Consider the following 17,609-nt stretch of genomic DNA (forward strand, 5'->3'; position numbering starts at 1 on the left):
AAAACGTCTCTTCTATAACACAGCAATTGCATAAACCACTCTCGATTATGTAATTAAAACCCATATGTTACAATAAATCAGATATGATCCATGCTAGTGTTTTTGTCAGAATAAAATCTATCCAGCAAAAGTCCACCAGGTGCACTCTATAAATTCCTGAAAGTCCCAGATCTGCTATAGGAAAGTCATGAGCAAACTGTGCCACTTCCCATGTCTGGCACACCTGTCTGCACCAGGTGTGCTATTCTTCCCACCCCCCTACAGCCAATTGGCAGCAATATCCCTGTAATGTGTCACCATCTGTCACAGGCATTCATCTCAGCCATGATGGAAACATGATGCAATCTGAATATTGCAGGATATTTAGGACAGAGGTGGAGAAATAGTTACCCACAATGCTTTGGGCACTTAATCTCTTTTACCATCAGCTTTCCCGTCTCCTTTTTTTCCCCTCTTTCCTTTTTTATTGCGGCTGTCAGTTCTGTCATTGGTCGGCACACAACAGGTTTGATACACGCCCATATGCGTGCCACGAGTGTCTCGGTGATGGTTTTATCTTGTGAAAGTGCTGAGGGCTCTGGGTTAAGATTGTGGGATCATTAACTCTGTGACTGAGAGGAACCAAACTGCGGGAATCCATATCACCAGCCTCTTGTTGCCTAGATACAGCGCTGCACTGTCTACCGTGTTATTTTCAGCCTTTTAAGAGCACACATATGAGAGCGTATGTAGCCTGTATGTGAACCTGTCCACACCGACAGCTGGCCGTATGCTCCCAATGCAGATACATAGATACCTCATGACTTTAATTTCACAGCAGCTCGCTGGGTTTCATGTTAGCGTAATACTCTGTTGGCATCATACCACCCCAGATGAGTAAGAATGATGCTAAGAAGAAGTATCTTTCCCCGCTGGCCATGTTCTTGGTTTGCATCGTGCGCCATTTGTTCAGCCTGCTGAGAGCGTGGGCCCCTTAATGACAAATCACCCTGCAGTCTTAAAGTGGTCCGGCTGTACTCACGCTGAGTCAAACAGAAAGCAAAACTGGCTCTGATGCAGATGGGTCAAAGGGCAAGTGTTCAAAACAGAGGCGGTCTGAAGCCGATGAGGAAATCAATATTCCTCCTCTCCCCTGCCATCAATGTGTTCTTCCTTTACTTCGGAATCCAGCTATTTTTAAATTTTTCCCCATGCTTAACAGTATGTAGGTGTTCAACTTTGTCTTTTTTTGTCCCAGGGGTCGTTTTTTATTCAAACTAACAGATTTCAGATTTGGTTTTGTTATCAGAAGGTCACGTTGAAACCGGAGAATGTGTTTGTGATTTATTTTCGTCGTTTTTTGAAATGCCATTTGTGTGTAGATTTGATTGTTTTAACTTTGTCCCAAACTCAGGCTTAGAATCTTAAATGATAAAAGTGTACATATAGTTATATGTATGATTGTGTTATCATTGCTTTTAAGGTCCTGTGTATCCACCCCACCCTTTTGAAGCACTACCGCGGCTGACATAGAACTAAGACGTTTTAGTTTTTCTGCTGAAGGATATAACATATTTACAAAATATGCTCCGTAGAGCAGTTTGTCCGTTTAGGCCTACTGTAAAAACAACATGGTGAATTCCATTCATGGGAACCTGCGGTGTATGTAGATAGAATCTCATTCTAAGGTAATTAAAACATAACCATTCATTATTCAAGGTATTTTATACACATCATAGTTATGCATATTACATTTCAAATGAAAAGTTCCAAACATACCCAAAATTGCATGTAGTTGAAGAAACACACAGAGTGCAATTGGTGGCTGATTTCCAGTTGGACTTCTCAAATAAACTTTCTTTGTGTAGTCCTTTTTTACAGAATGACACAGTTCTGGCACAGGTCCAACTCCTAGTGATATATTTTGTGGTTCATCCCACCCCATAAATAAAATAATTATTCCTGTTATCACTGCTGTTAGATTCATTGGGTCCATGAATAAAAAATGCATGTATCCTTGTTTTTCTCTTTTTAATTACGGCTCATGCTAAAACTGTGTGGTGTTGTGTTAAAGAAACCCCATAAAATCCAAGAGCACTTTTTTATTTTGGATGCATAAAAATAACCCGAATAAGTCCATTAAACACTCCATAAACGATTCCCAACATAAATGCTCACATGGGAGTTATTTATGTATTTTTGTAGAGCTTGTTGAGCATGCGTTGAATCCGATTGCAGGAGGCAATTGACTCCCACTGTTAGTTTTTGATGGTGTGTTGACTGCGCACATCCTGGAAAAAGAGTTACTGGATGAACTTGGCCTGAGATATTCAGTAAAGCTCTCTCACACAGCAGAAAGCACAGATTGACGTTAAAAGCCGTGGAGTGTTTAGAGGGGTTTGGATGAGTTTGAAGGTGCTGGTCATTGTGCTGATGCAACAATAAGCATAAGATGCTCTCACTGGCACTGGTAAATTAAGTGCAATCATTTACACGCTCGTGCTTTCAACTCGTGTCATGGGAACCTTCAGAATAGTTGCCTCTTATGTGAAAGGAAAGTTGATTTTGGTGTTGTTGCTATAGACAATGTTAGGGATGGCTATCATTAAGATTTTATCGATACCGAGTACTTATCAATACTGTTATCGATGCTACACTCTATAATTTGATGCAAAAACACATGATGTTTCTATATTACAGCTCAGCTTTAGAACTGCAGTTTTCAAATGCTTCTGGGAAAACAGAAAATGCCACATAACAAAACGTGTGTGTGTGTGTTCCTTAGCATACCACTTACGGCAATAATCATGTGACTAAGACTATATTTTATACTGTTTATACATTTTTGGGTTACTCAAATTGCAAAGTTGCTGCTTATATAGATCATTTCATATTAGTAAGGATGCTGCCTATGTATGCAGCAAACAGTAAAGCTTCTCAGTGGACTTGTGTAGTGTTAAGGTATTGATGCTTTTGTGATGGATGATAAGAGCACTGTTTCTATCCGGAGAGATTTGCGTTCACTGATTGGTCTCTCAGGGTTGTGCATATACATCTGCCATCTGTAAATCTGATGCTGAGATCAATTTCTTTACTTATCGAACCCCATTACTGTTTGTGAGCAATGTTGCTGATTCTCACTCTCTCTCTCTCTACTATTCTGTATCTTCCAGAAAGGTTTTTCCGAATTCACAGCCAATAACGTGACATTTAGATCAGAGGTGGATGCAGTACAGAGGCACTTCTGGTTTCAGTTTTCATATTTTTAATCTAGATATAATAAAATTCAGTTATAGAACTGATTCAGTTATAGATGTCTTGTTGGTTGTATTTTGTTCAAACTTTTATGTAACGTCAAAAAACTGAAACAGGGAGTTTTTCAAGACCAGCGTTGAACCAGCATTGTTTACGTTTTCCAATGTGGTCTACACAGTTGTTGTTGTTGTTATTGTAGTTGCAAAATAAATCTAGGCTAAATTTATTTTTGTACATTTTGTTTTGAGTCTCATTTTTATGTTGTTTATAAGATCTATAGTATTTATTTTGCTGTTGTTATTTTTATTTAGCACATTGGGCACATTGCTGTTTAAAGGTCCAGTGAATTTCGACGGTCTATTGACAGAAATGCAATATAATATACTGAACATAACTATGTGTTCAGAGGTATAAAGACCTCACATAATGAAATGTGTTTTCTTACCTTTGAATGAGCTATTTCTATCTAGTTACACTGTGGGTCCGCTTGCATGGAATGTTGTTGCCATGTCACCATGTTGTTTCTACAGTATCACAGACAATCTGTTTTTACGCATTTCGTAAATATGTTTCCTCATTCGGGAAAGAAGTGAAAAGTGACGACATCTTAATCCTCTCTCGGTCTCTGTAGTGATTCGAGGGGGGGGGGGGGTGGAGTGAGCATTTTGTTTTTAGTTTGCAACTTCACCGCTAGATAACGCAAAAGATTACACAATGGTCCTTTAACTACTGTATAAATACATTCTACTTACTAATTTAGGTGAAAAAACAAAAAGTGTACAAAATATGTTAAGCTTTCTAGATATTCTCAAACAGGCTTATTATTTACAGATACAGTGTATATCATTTTCATTTCAGTGCCTTGCTGCTTTCACACAAGCATCTCACATGTCCTAGAATGTTCCTCTATCTGAATGCTTTTGCATTTTTCACATTTGTATTCTAGGACTGTCGGTTCTGCAGAAGGTTTTGGACACAGCAGCCGAGCGTAACTGGCTTGTGACCTCTGTGAATGTGGAGACAATGACAGAAGCATTTTTCCTCAAAGTGTTCCAGGACCTGGACAAAAGGAAGGAGGGCCAAATCATCATTGACTGTGAGCTGGAGAGACTCACCTCCATACTGAAAAAGGTAATAGCCTCTCGCCCTTCTTATTATAGTCCTTCGAATTGTCGAACACTCCATATTATTGTATTTTAAATTTAGCATATTCTTGCCTTAAAATGTCCAAAATATGTTGTCCACTCAAGGCAAACAGCTACTATGTTAGTCATCTTTAATTCTGCTAATATCCATGCCATTATGAAAATGTATTGGTAAGCAGCAGTAGGATGAGGTGACTCAACTTAAAATGCAATTCAGATCCCAAGCGTCCAGACGTAGCCTTCGGCCACTCTTATCAGATGGAGCGGGCAGTGCAACAGGGTCCAGTACATCTCTCTCACGCACACAGCTCCAAGGACAGAGCAGATAAATAACACTGGGTTGACATTTGGGGTTGGCAGCAGCACCGTGATGACGCGCCACTTTTTCTGTCACCTTTCCCCGCCGCCTGCAGGAGGAGACATCATTTCCCAACTGTAATTAATGATAGTGTGCCATTTCTCTTTTTGCCTTGCTTTTGTCTATTTCATGGCTTAAAAGGAAGACCCTCGAAAGGACGCGTTGTGTTATTGATAGCATGGCGCCCACAGCTAAAGCTGTTTCATCGTTTTGCGGCAATTTGCACAGCACGTCTACACAAAGTTTTCCTCTCTGAAAGCAATCATCCATCACCATGCGTACACCAATTGTGCCGGAAAAGAACATTGCTGGAATTTTCCTAGAATACAAACATTTATTCTATCACAAATGGCCATGCACATGAAGGAAATTGATGTTTTCAATAAGAATGAGTTTTGTCTGCTAATAGCGACCTTTCTTTGCATGCACTGTCTGCATTGTTTTGTGTCCGGTTTACTAAAGAAATTGTTTAATTAGGTAGCAATGTGAACAAGGCCACAACATTTTTTCTCACTGCAAATTGTCATCTTGAGCGCTAGGTTGTGATGTAGCGGACTAGTGTGATCTGGCATAGTTTAAAGGGCTGTACAGCATCGGCACCACTGTGATCCAGACAGCTCTTTAAAATGCAGAATGTGTGATCCTCTACACTTTGTTTCTGGATGTATGCCGGGTTGTATATCCTATCCATCATTGATGAATTATTCCTGTTTTGATTGCTGATAAAGTATACACAGAAAGCTCTTTTAAAGAAAATCTCATCTACCACTTGTTTTCCACGGGGGGAATGATTGTGCGTGAGGCAAACAACATAAAAATAGTTTGGTTACTACGGAGCAATCCTAATATATCCCTGATTTACATAGAAAGGAGATGCACCGAAATGCATTACAACGCTTACTTTAACATCATGGTGCTTTTCATTATCTGGTTAAACTGGATACCGCTGGTTTGTAGTGAATAAAAGGCAGATTTTTGCCAGTTTTTTATTAATTCTCAGAAACTAGCATTTAGCCCTGACCAGGTATATCACTGGAAAAGTTGAATGCATATACTGTATGGTTGAGAAGTTTTTGTCAACTAGAAGTACATTAGCATTCAAATGGTCTTTCTTTTTTTGGTTCTTTCACAGAAACTTTAAGTTCGATTTTTGCAGTTTGCATTAGTGTTGATCATGACATTTGAGAGACAAAAGAAGGTCACTAGTGCTTTTTGCCCTGGGCTGGCCTGCCCTAGGAGAGAAGTCTTCTGTTGCCTCCATTAATAACTAATGCTACTGTCTGTTATGCCCACAAGCTAAAGTCATTTTTTAAAATTATTATTTTTAATAATAATTTTCACTATTTTTAAAATGAACATCGAAAACATAACAGATTGGTAGTGTCAGAGTCTTGGGCACCCATTGACACCACATACACATAAGCTCGCTTGCGTTCATCCACATGGGTTAAAGCACTGACCCTCGGTCGATGAAGTATACCAAACAGAACTGAGAAGAGTGCTAATGTGTTCCTCCCCCATCAGCATATGACTCATTGTTTTTCACCACTATTGTCCTATCTGTGGCTTAAGATGCTTTGTTATCTCTATAAACACACACACAAAGAAAACCTACATTATAGATCTTCATTCTCCACCTCTGTCTTGCTGCAAAAACACACATATGCATCTTGATTGTAATCCAGACTGATCGATGTTGTGAATGTAAATATCACAGCTTCGGGAATGACCCCTAAATGAGAACCTGCAGAATGCGAGTGTGTTTGTTTAGATGAATGTGTGTCGTGATCATTATGATGCTGATATTGTGTCTTTGGTTGGTTTTATGACGGTGGTTCAGCAGTCATTAGAGTATAAGTGGGTTTCCCCAGAGACAGCTTTTCAATCTTTCTCCATCCTCAGCATGTCTCGCCTCCTTCCCACACCCATCTTTTTGCCAACATGAGGCAAGAGGGAAACACACACACACATGCTGATACACACTAATTGCCTGCTGATTTAATTGATGAGTTCTGCGAAAGATTGCGCTATAATGGAAAAAATCGAAGTGTGGGAATTGTCAGGAACACCCCATTACACAATATTATAAAACATTCGCTTCTGTTCCTTGTTTCTGATTGGTTGAGCAGAGTTCTAAGCCATTATAAAATGCATTTTAACCCACTGCTTCGTGGGGCTTATTGCTTTATTAACTTATTATGGTCATTATTAACATTTTAACTTTTGTCTGAATAAATGGACAATATTGCATATATTGTGATTTGTTCATTTGTGGGATTTGTTTCTGATTTGTCTTTGACATTTGTTATCAATGTTTGTTCAAGCTTGTAAATTTGGGCACCCCAAAGAAATAATGCCATTAATATTTAGTAGAGCCTCCTTTTGCTGCAATAACAGCCTGGAGACGCCTCCTATAGCCACAGTCAAGTCCATGAAGTCTGAAAGGTGGTATTTTGGCCCATTCCTCCATACAAAATGACTCCAGTTCAGTCAGGTTTCTTGGCTTCCGTGCGTAGACAGCCTGCTTCTACGCACGGCCATACATTTCATCAATCCATACATTTTCAATGATGTTAAGGTCTGGGTACTGGGATGGCCATTCCAGAACACTGTACTTGTGCTTGTGCTTCTGCATGAATTACTTGGTGGATTTTTAACACTGCTTAGAATCATTGTCCGGCTGAAAAATCCAACCCCGGCGTAGCTTCAACTTTGTGACCGACTCTTGAACATTCTTGTCAAGAATCTGCTGATAATGAGAGGAATTCATGTGGCCCTCAACTTTAACAAGGTTTCCAGTACCTGTGCTAGCCATGCAGCCCCATAACATGATGGACCCTCCACCAAATTTCACAGTAGGCAATAAGTTCTGATCATGGAATTCAGTGTTTTTTCACCATGCATACCTCCTCTTGTTCCGACCAAATAATCTTAGTCTCATGTGACCACCGTATTTTCCAAAATGCCTCTGGCTTGTCCAGATGTGCTTTTGCAAACCTCATACGACTCTTCTTGTGACGAAACACTCAGGAAAGGCTTTTTGCGCATCACCCTTCCAATGAGCTTTTTTCCTGGTGCAAAGTACGCTGGATTGTGGAAGAATGAACAACTACACCATCAGCAGCCAGATGTTCTTGGAGTTCTCTGGAGGTGGTCTGTGACCATTCTAACCATCCTTCACCTGTGCCTTTCCTGTATTTTTTTCGGTCTACCACATCTTTCCTTCACAAGGACTGTTCTTGTGGCCTTCCATTTCTGCACTGCATTTCTGACTGTGGAGACGGACAATCCAAACCATCCAGATCATTTCTTGTACCCTTCTACTCATTCATAATAATTAATGATCTTAGTTTTTAGGTCAGTGGAGAGTTGTTTAGAAGCCGCCATGTTGCCACACTCTAAGAAAGAACCGAGGACAAGCACAGCCAGCAATGTACTATGTTAAACAGCCTTTATCATGATTGGTTCCACCTGTCTCTTTAATTGAAGGTCCCGCGAGCTAATCAAAGCAATTTTGTGCTGCAACCTGTCAGCTATAAATCCCTACAGGTCTCGAAATGAATGCGATTAAAAGGGTGCCCAAACTTTTGCACATCCCATGTTTTACATTTTATGTAATGTAATGCTCTAAGAAATTCGGCCTGGAAAACAATCAATTTCTACGTCTCTGTTGGAAAACAAATCCTTGTTGCTGTGATCTTCTCTTATAAAGGTAGAGCGAATTATCATGTAATCTCAGAGGGGTGCCCAAACTTTTGCACACCACTGTATATAACTTATTCAAAAACTTTCAAAAATATTCTCACTATATCAAACTTCACTTACAGATTTACCGAAGTCATGAACAGATTTCAGACCATGGGATAAATGTTTAAATAAATATGAAATATAGTTTAAAGAAGTGTCCTTTATTCAAGATTTCAAGTGCCTGATTTATGTACTTTTGAATGTATTTTTACCATAGTATTTTTACTTTTGAATGTATTTTTACCATAGTGGTCTGTTACAGTAGCTTTTCTTCTGTCTGTTCCAGATCGTTGAGCAGGGGAAGAATGTGAAGAGTTACCATTACATCCTAGCAAACCTGGTAAGCCAAAACAAACAGCACTCGCATGCATAATTCGAAGAATGGAGCTTCTGAATGTCACAACTATGCTTGAAGGATTTGCATATTTTCACTACTGACCAACAGTAATAAACTACTCACAGGCTATGACAATAACAGATAAGATGTTATATAAATGCTTCCTGGCGAATGGATCTGTTATTCTGATGAACTGCAAATGATATCTGCGGTCTGTACGTACGCTCAGTGTATGGGAATGGAAAGCAAAATTGATTTTAACAGAAACAATGATAATCGCAGCATTAATATTCGAGGCCTGCTCGTGCATGGTGCACTGCTGAGGATTTTAAATGAAACCAGTCTGGCCGGTTTGTTAGATGTAATTTCAAATGATAAATGATTAAGCTTTTTAAAGCAATAACGATTTGCAACTGCCTGATATTTCCATAATATCTGAATTTTAAGGATTGTGGGCAAATTACTCTTAGTGTCCGAGATCTTAATATTATTTACACAGTGTTTGCGTGTGTAAACGAGTGTGTGCGGATTTCTGAGCGGATGCCCGTGTAAGCGTTCCCTTCTGTGTCCAAGTCTTGGGTGAAGGCTAGTTTCTATAGTAACATCACCAGCTCACTGCACCACATTTACAGGGACACGAAGCGTAAAAAGATACAACTCTATCCACTCAGTCGAGCGATACAGGCACCTGCTACAGCAGATACATTGGAAAGCTTCCCTTGTCCCTCTTGGTAGACACAGTTTTTATGACCAGTGGGAGCTACCATATACTTTCTACTTCAGTTGAAAGCTGAAGCTGAGGAGATGTGCCTTAAAGGTTTTTAACATAAACATTTGGAATCGGTTGCATACTGTATATATAATATCCATGCATATCAATTTAAAAGGATAGTTCAGCCCAAAATGTAAATTATTTTATCATTAACTGACTCTCATGTCATTACAAACCTGTTGACTTCCTTTTTTTCTGCAGAATACAAAAGACGATATTTAAAGAATGTTGGTAACTGAACACATGGCCCCATTGACATCCATTGTATGGACATTTCTCAAAACATCTTATTTTGTACTCCACAGAAGGGAGAATCATATACAGGTTTCCGAACAACATGAGGCTGAATAAATGATGAGAGAATTTTTATTTGTCCATAAATGCTTTGACACATATCAATAAACATGGTTTTAATATAACAATTATTGACCATACCGGAATATGGCGGAACCCCAACTACAATTTGATTTGATGTAAAACTATAATGTAAATATCTATATACCCAACATCTATATACACTGTCTTGGTTTATTCGTGTAAATTTTATAGTCAAACGTTGGAGGCTCCCGTTTAGCGAAATACTGATAACATCATTCAAAATCCTTTCATCAATTACATGAGGCACAAAGAAATGAAGGGCATTATCAGTTTTGCCTAGCCAAAAACAGAGTCACTGTTGCTATGAGAGAAGATAATCTACATGAGAAGCAATGCCAAGACACTGCACTGTTGACCAAAAAATTAAGAAGATTCAGGCAGTCGTGACAGAGCGTCAGGCGTAGCAGTGCTTCAAAAATCAGCCACTGTAATCAGAGACATCTGACATGACTTCTGTTCAAGCCCCATTTCTCCTCCGTCTTCTCTCTGGTGGTTACACACTCTTTAATCAGGCAGACATGTCATGTGCTGCACTGCTTACTGTGTTACTTTATCTGTGTTTCACAGCTACTCAGACCCAGTTCAATTTCAGATTAGTGACTAAGTCAAGCGTTTAGACACCCATAACACCCTTGCATCCAGGCAGCGGGTTTGGAATGAGGTGACTATGGTCCCATGAACTAATGGTTAATCAAAGTGATCTAATACATGAACCATGATGCTTATACGAAGGATGCGAGTTTGAATCTGGATTTCCGGAGCACACACAGATTTTTTAGTATACATAAATTATTCATTTAAGTATTTGAATCAAACTAGTTATGAGAAATGAAAGAAACAGTTAGATTGACATTCTGTGACAATTTTAATATTTCCATTGATAGGTGATTGCTTAATAAGCTTATCTTTTTTTTCTCACAAACATATTTTTTCTCTTCAGAATACATTTATTAATCCACCTGTGAATTATTTTAAATGGATGTATGTGTATTTTGGAGCTCCGCCATGGTTTTTCCACTCATAGGAAGAAGCGTTCATAAAAGACAGGGCAAACAGCATACAGCCGCTCTATAATGTGATTTTGTCTGATGATGTTGCGTTTATATATCAGGATTTTAGTAGCAGTTAAAGTGACTGCTGTTGGCATTAAATTGTAAAATACAGTATAATGTGACAGATCAGAGAGTAGAAGAAAAACAGATATCAAGCGATAACACTAACACGCTGCAAACATGCCCTGATGACGTCACATATATGCTAATTAGTTTGTGACATCACCAGCAAGACAAATCTGTCAAAATCCTGTGAGAAACACTGGTCATTGGTTTATTTTTTCCGAATTTTGAAAACGACCTCTCTCCTGAGAGACAGTAGCGGCAGGTTTCTACGTATGCTGTCATATTTTCTTACATTTTTATTCTACATGTTGAGGTGAGCCCTGGTTAGCATAACGTGGCCCTGGTTGCGGCATTACGCCACAATCGATGCGCTGTTTTGTTATCAGCACAGTGAGACGCTGAAGATTTGCCGTTTAATTTCCTCCTAAGGAGATGTAATAGCTGTATTTCACGGCTGTTCAGGTGAATTTTGTTTCGACTCATTGAAAATGTTTCTTAAATTAACACTGTACATCATTGCAATGTTTCAAGCTGTGCAGTTGGCTTATTGTGTCAGCGTTACCCCTCATTTACCCTGCACACGTGTGAGCCACGTTACGGCTTCGATTCGGCTAGCGGAGCTGAACGCAGCCACTCTAGTCAATACGTTTGTTTTTACCAGCCGCACAGCAGCACGTTACTGAAGCGTCCCAGAAGCGGATCTCAGCGTTGCCTTGCTAAAGATACGCATCGAGTCTATTTAGAAGGAAGCCTTTGAACAGATTCATTTAAACAGTGGAAACTATTCAGTTCCTTGCGAATTTAAGAGATCAGTAAATCATTTAAATCTCAGTGAACCACAAGCGATTTAAGTAAGGCTGGTTTATTCAGTTGGCTGCTGTGGGCTGAAAAGTTAGTTGAAAAAGATAAAAAGCTTATTTTTTATAAAAACAACTTGAATTCTGTTTGGGTTGCATACATTTTATGTTTTATATAACCTTATAATTGTCATTTTGAGGCAGTTCCTGGAAGCGAGTTAGCATTTTTGGACTTCCGGTTCCATCGCCCCGCAAAGTCTATGGGTTTTTTTAATGGGTTTTTGGTAAATTGTCTGAAATAAGGTCTGTGGTAAACAAAACCTCTAAATATTTTCAAGTTTTATTCTATGACATAAAACACACCAATTATAACCCGCTTGTGATTTTTTTAAAGCCATATCGTGTTTAGCGCTTGCTAACAAGTTGCTAAAAGCGACTACTTCCTTTGGCGGAGACGTAAGACATCATAATGTAACATGGGAACAAACCCCTTATAACGTAGATGCAGATTTATTTACGTAGTATTTTCTTACCAGGCAACACATTTTTAATATAGTTTGAAAGATTGGGTGGCTTGATGAGGGTGACGTTGATATCGAGTGAGCTTAAGTGTAGTCTGTTTACAGCATCATGTTAACTTTTTACTTCTGCCATTTTGTTAATCTCAGTTTATTTGTTCCGATCCTCCGAAAGGAAATGCATAGCCTTTCGGTCGAGGGAACCAGCATGGAGTTTAAAACTCGGTTAGCCTACACAAATACATTATCTCTGAGGTACTGGATTTTATATAATATTTATTTATCATATTTATATAAACATATACATCTGTGATGGCATGAGAGAATTTTCAAATTTGGGTGAACTATTCCATTAAGGATGTTAAAATGTAATAGGCTACAATTATGTGTGTTTGTTTATTTGTTTATTTGTCTATTTATTTTTTTGATGTTGTTGTAGTGTTAATTAGACTTTTTGATGTGGAGATGAAGCTTCATTCTACAAACTGCTACTTTGTTTTGTCTTAATTACATATTAAAGCCCTTTTGTTTGGTGAATGAGCTCTTGATTGCCTCCAAAGGCAGTAGTTATCTCGAGTGAAAGAAAAGCATGCAATACAGAGTTTCCCATGGCATATGACAACGTGCATCTCAGATTGTGTGCTCAGTATTATGTGCTGTGATGCAGACAGCCTTGAGGGTCTCTGCCTTGTTCTCTCTCACTATAGAGAGTGATGAGCTTGGGAATTGACACTTTAGCCTAAAGGCCAGTTGTGTGATAGGGTTTCTCTACATTTGCGGCAGCATTCATTCAAAGTTACTGGAGATCTGTCTGTGAAAGATTTCTGTATGTAGGTGATATTGCAGCTGTATTTCTGCAAACAGAATTGCTGATGGTTCCCTGGAGCACTTGATTCTGATTGGGCCAAACATGCCATTCTACGATCAGATATTGTTATATAATGACTGATAAAGTGTATATTGACGGTTGTCAGTGGCAACCTGTCTCTCGCTCTGTTTATGTGTCTCTGAGATCCTTCTCAATAGATAAAAGATCATCAACTCAAATCAATATTTCATGTCATTTTACATATTTAGTCAGTATGTTATGAGCGGCATGTGTAGTTGGCGGAAAGCTAAATTCACCCTGCCAGGGTTTATGCAGCGGATCTCAAGCAGCGTTGCTCACTCAGAACACTGGTTGTGGTCTAAACGCTTTGGCCTTCATCCGATTTAAAAATAATACCACAAACGCAATTAAACAAAATCAAACATCATTATACAGTACTGGCCAAAAGTGCCAAATTTAAATCAGGTGTATGATACAAAACACATGCTTCAAAAGGTTTTTATTGGACTAATTATTTGAGAAAATGAAAATGATTTGAGAAAATATATTGTCATAAAAATGCATAGAAAAACTTACTTTTAATATTTTAAACTAATTATTATGATATTGTTAATCTTGTTAATATTTAATTGTTATTATTGCTTTTACAAATTGACAAGTTTTTATTATTATTATTATTATTAAATATTTGAAATATTTTAATGTTGAATTGTTAGTATTGTAATCCATTTTGGCGATGTTTTATTATAATTAAATATTGTTAATATTTAACTTTTTATAATTGCTGTTGTTATTATTATAAAATTTTGGCAAAACATTTTTATTTAATTATTATTATTACTATTGATGTTGTTATTGTTTACTATTTTATCATAGAATATATCATTCTTCTAGGCTTGATCTGAATAAACTTTGTGCATGTGTTGTGTGTAATGTTTTTCCAAGCCTCCCTAAATTCTTCTCAAAGCTGAGCTTCAGCTTATACTCAAAACACAACAATGCAGCATGAATACATATTTTTAATACATCTTAAATAAAATATTTAAATAAAGAGTGAAGAAGTCAACTATCCAAAGTTGGACATCATTTTGGCCACAACATCATCATATAAAACGTGCATCATATATAAATGCATAAGTAATCACCATTACTACATACGCTTTTCAAAGTCCTTATGTTAGCAGCACTTGTTTGTTGGCTCGTGGAGCAGATGTTCCCAAAGAACACAGACACACATTACTGTCCCTGTGGGACTAAGCGTGTTAGGAATAAAAGATCAAAGAAACTAACAGCCTGACAAGGGCTATTACACTCTGTACAGAGTCAAACACACACACACACCTACATATTTTGTAGATCACAAACAAATCTTCCGCACACTCGCATGTGTATTTGATCAGTTGATACACCCAAACAGTGAAAGGGAAGAAGAAATGAAACCATGTTTTTTTATATTACCAAACATCTAAAGCAAGCTGCTGTATTCATGTCCAGTGCTTTAGCTCTGTTCTCAGGTGCACAGAGTGGGTTGGAGGCTGCACTCGAAGAGCATCTTTCCTCGGCTGATTGGATTGTGAGAAAAGTGCTAGAATTACTGAATAGAGTCTGCCAGATCAAAGACAGACCTCCAAAAACTTCTCAAGATCTGCTTCTGTTTTTATGCCGCAGATTCCTATTCACATCCTCTGCGTTTTCAGTCCTCACGATGGATAAAAGCAGAGCTCTCTTTGATAAGCAATCTCAGTGGATGATAGGGATTAGCCTTTTCATTAAATGATTGACCCAAGTGTTCTTTCTGTTTTAGTTTTAAACCCTGCATTACATTTAACAGCGCTCCACAGACCTGGCCTCGTGCTCTCCTTACGGCATCTGACCATTCATGTGAAAATGACTCCCTCCGCAGCAGATTTAACCTCTATTTCCTATTAAGGCCTTACGTTGAGATTTTTTAACAATGGCTGAGAATTCGTTATCATATATTATGTGGTCTCAGGGCGTCTTTAAGGTTTGACGTGTGATTCAAATGGGATTCTTATCTCCTTACTTTTTGATCATGGAAAATGTCTGTGTGCTTTATATTGCACATGTGTCTCATTCATTGCGTGTACGGATATACTTGTGCTTAACTTTAGAGATGGACTTGTATTGTGCTAAATATTAACAGCAGGGACATGTTGCACCTTTTAGAAAAAAAACAATTTTCATAATTGTTATATATGTCCGTGCACATTTATTTATATATATAGACGGTTTCATCACAACAGAAACAAACGTTACTGCACATGCCTCAACTGAACTTCTGGTACACATTTATAAACAATAGGGTGCCTGTAGACATTTTCTGATAACAACCAACAGATACCGGAACCGATACTTGGCTAAACTTCTCTCCAATATTTTATTGTGATACCAAGCTCTACCATACGGTTTGTTTAATGGCATCAAAACTACAGGATCCATTTAACAATAGTTTACTCAATAAAATGAACATACAACAAATTCAACAAATCGTTTATTTAATACAATTATTATACAGTAAAATAATAATATATATTACTATTAACATAAATAAAAGAAAGTATAAATAGTTATATATCAATATTATCAGACACTAGCCAAACAGACCGGAAGTCAACTGGGAGTCAGGCGCGCACGCGTCCAATGAAACGATCTATAAACACATACAAGTACACATGAGGAGTTTATTTCCAAAAAGAGATAACTCTTTCTGAAGTTTTCAAAGAAAATTTAAAAATACATTTTTTTTTCTATTGTGCATTCCAATTAATATCTATCAAACTGCAGTTGGTTTGTTTTGATTTAAGCCATAATAACAAAAAATACAACTTACTAACACAATAAAATACAATAAAAACGTGAGTACATAATAAAAACACAATTTATTATTTCGTTTTCGGAAATAAACTCATCAACACATACATGTACAGTATATATATATATATATATATATATATATATATATATTGTATAGATATATTTAATACAGTATGTACATCTACGTGTAAATACGTTTGTAAATACAAAATTAAAATACTCAGACATATAGTAAGTAAACACAAACTTTTATTCTGGAAGTGATTAATCATTGAACAGACCCACAGCTGATTCATGTATCTTGCAAATCCATGCAATTATGAGTAAATGATACTTGCTGACCTGTTCTTTGTGCTCCTTTAGGGATTTCTGGACATCGACCTGACAGAGTTCAAGAAGGGTGAGGCTAATGTAACAGGGTTTCAGTTGGTGAATTATGCACATCCAAACATCAGTAGAATAGTGCAGCAGTGGATGGACTTTGATAACAAAGACGCCAAATCTCCCAAGCGAGGATTGAAGGTGAGATGCTACCTACACCAGAATAAATCATTCACAATAAACGAATGTACCTGAAAAGATGAAAAATAACTGAAAAGAACCGAATAAGGGCCTTAAAAACTAAACGCAATTAGGTAGTTGTACAATAAATCACTGCTTGGGTTTGCAGGGAGCACAATTCAATTACCTCAAAATCTAATATACAAAAAGCTTGATGTACATTTTCTGTCTGAAACGCTCTATTAAGTCGGCTTATGAGCTTCCATTCAGAAAAACACACAAATGCTTGCATAAAATAAATATTATAGTAAAGTGCACTTCTCGATTATCTCTCTGCATGCAGTACACTGGTGCGCTTACATATGATGGGGTCAAAGTGATGTCCACAGCCTTCCAGAATCTCCGCAGGCAGAGGATAGACATTTCTCGACGCGGAAACGCTGGAGAATGTCTGGCCAACCCTCCGGCACCTTGGGGCCAAGGCATTGATATCCAGAGAGCACTTCAGCAGGTAACTAACCCTGGAGGGACCGCACACAGACACACACACATTTTGCGTAAACTTTATTTGCAAGACTGACAGGGCATCTAATCTGTAGTGATTGGGCGGAATGAAAGACCAATAAGGAAATTACATCTTTATATCTTCTAAAGTTCACTTTGATTCACCAAAGAGAACGTCACGATGAAATGTGACACGGCTGAAAATGAACCAAGCCAGTTGGCAATAAACATTTATGCTGGTCATAACAGCACATGACAAGTTTTATTTAGCAAAAGATTCACGAGGAAAACACCTGGCTTTTTTGTTTTAGCCTTAGGCAGGTGTTCGCCTCTTTGCCTTAGGCTGTGTGAGTGAATAAGCGTAGACGATACAATTTGGCAGGCGAGGTGGAGCATAATTTGTTAGAGGAAAACAAATATGACTTATTGGAAATCTGTAGAAATGCAGTTTCGGACAGGGAATCCTCCACAAAACTGCTGTTTGCCGCCCACCGGATTGTGCATTTCTCTTCATTTCATTAAAAAACTTAATTATA

The 17,609-nt window shown here is 38.0% G+C and overlaps 1 protein-coding gene across 5 annotated transcripts in view; it reads left to right on the top strand.

The window, feature by feature from the left end:
* Window positions 1-17,609, top strand: part of gria1a (glutamate receptor, ionotropic, AMPA 1a) — a 62,908-nt gene that overhangs the window by 15,556 nt on the left and 29,743 nt on the right. For all 5 annotated transcript variants that reach the window (XR_013787963.1, XM_079480547.1, XM_079480548.1 and 2 more), the window contains exons 4-7: window positions 4,181-4,365; window positions 8,771-8,824; window positions 16,432-16,590; window positions 16,913-17,080. Coding sequence is in view for 4 of the 5 variants with exons in the window: in XM_079480547.1 (XP_079336673.1) it covers window positions 4,181-4,365; window positions 8,771-8,824; window positions 16,432-16,590; window positions 16,913-17,080 (566 nt within the window). In the remaining variant the exon portion in view is untranslated. The remainder of the gene's footprint in view (window positions 1-4,180; window positions 4,366-8,770; window positions 8,825-16,431; window positions 16,591-16,912; window positions 17,081-17,609) is intronic.

This window comes from Barbatula barbatula (genome assembly GCF_947034865.1).
Source record: "Barbatula barbatula genome assembly, chromosome: 18".
Lineage (NCBI taxonomy): Eukaryota > Metazoa > Chordata > Actinopteri > Cypriniformes > Nemacheilidae > Barbatula > Barbatula barbatula.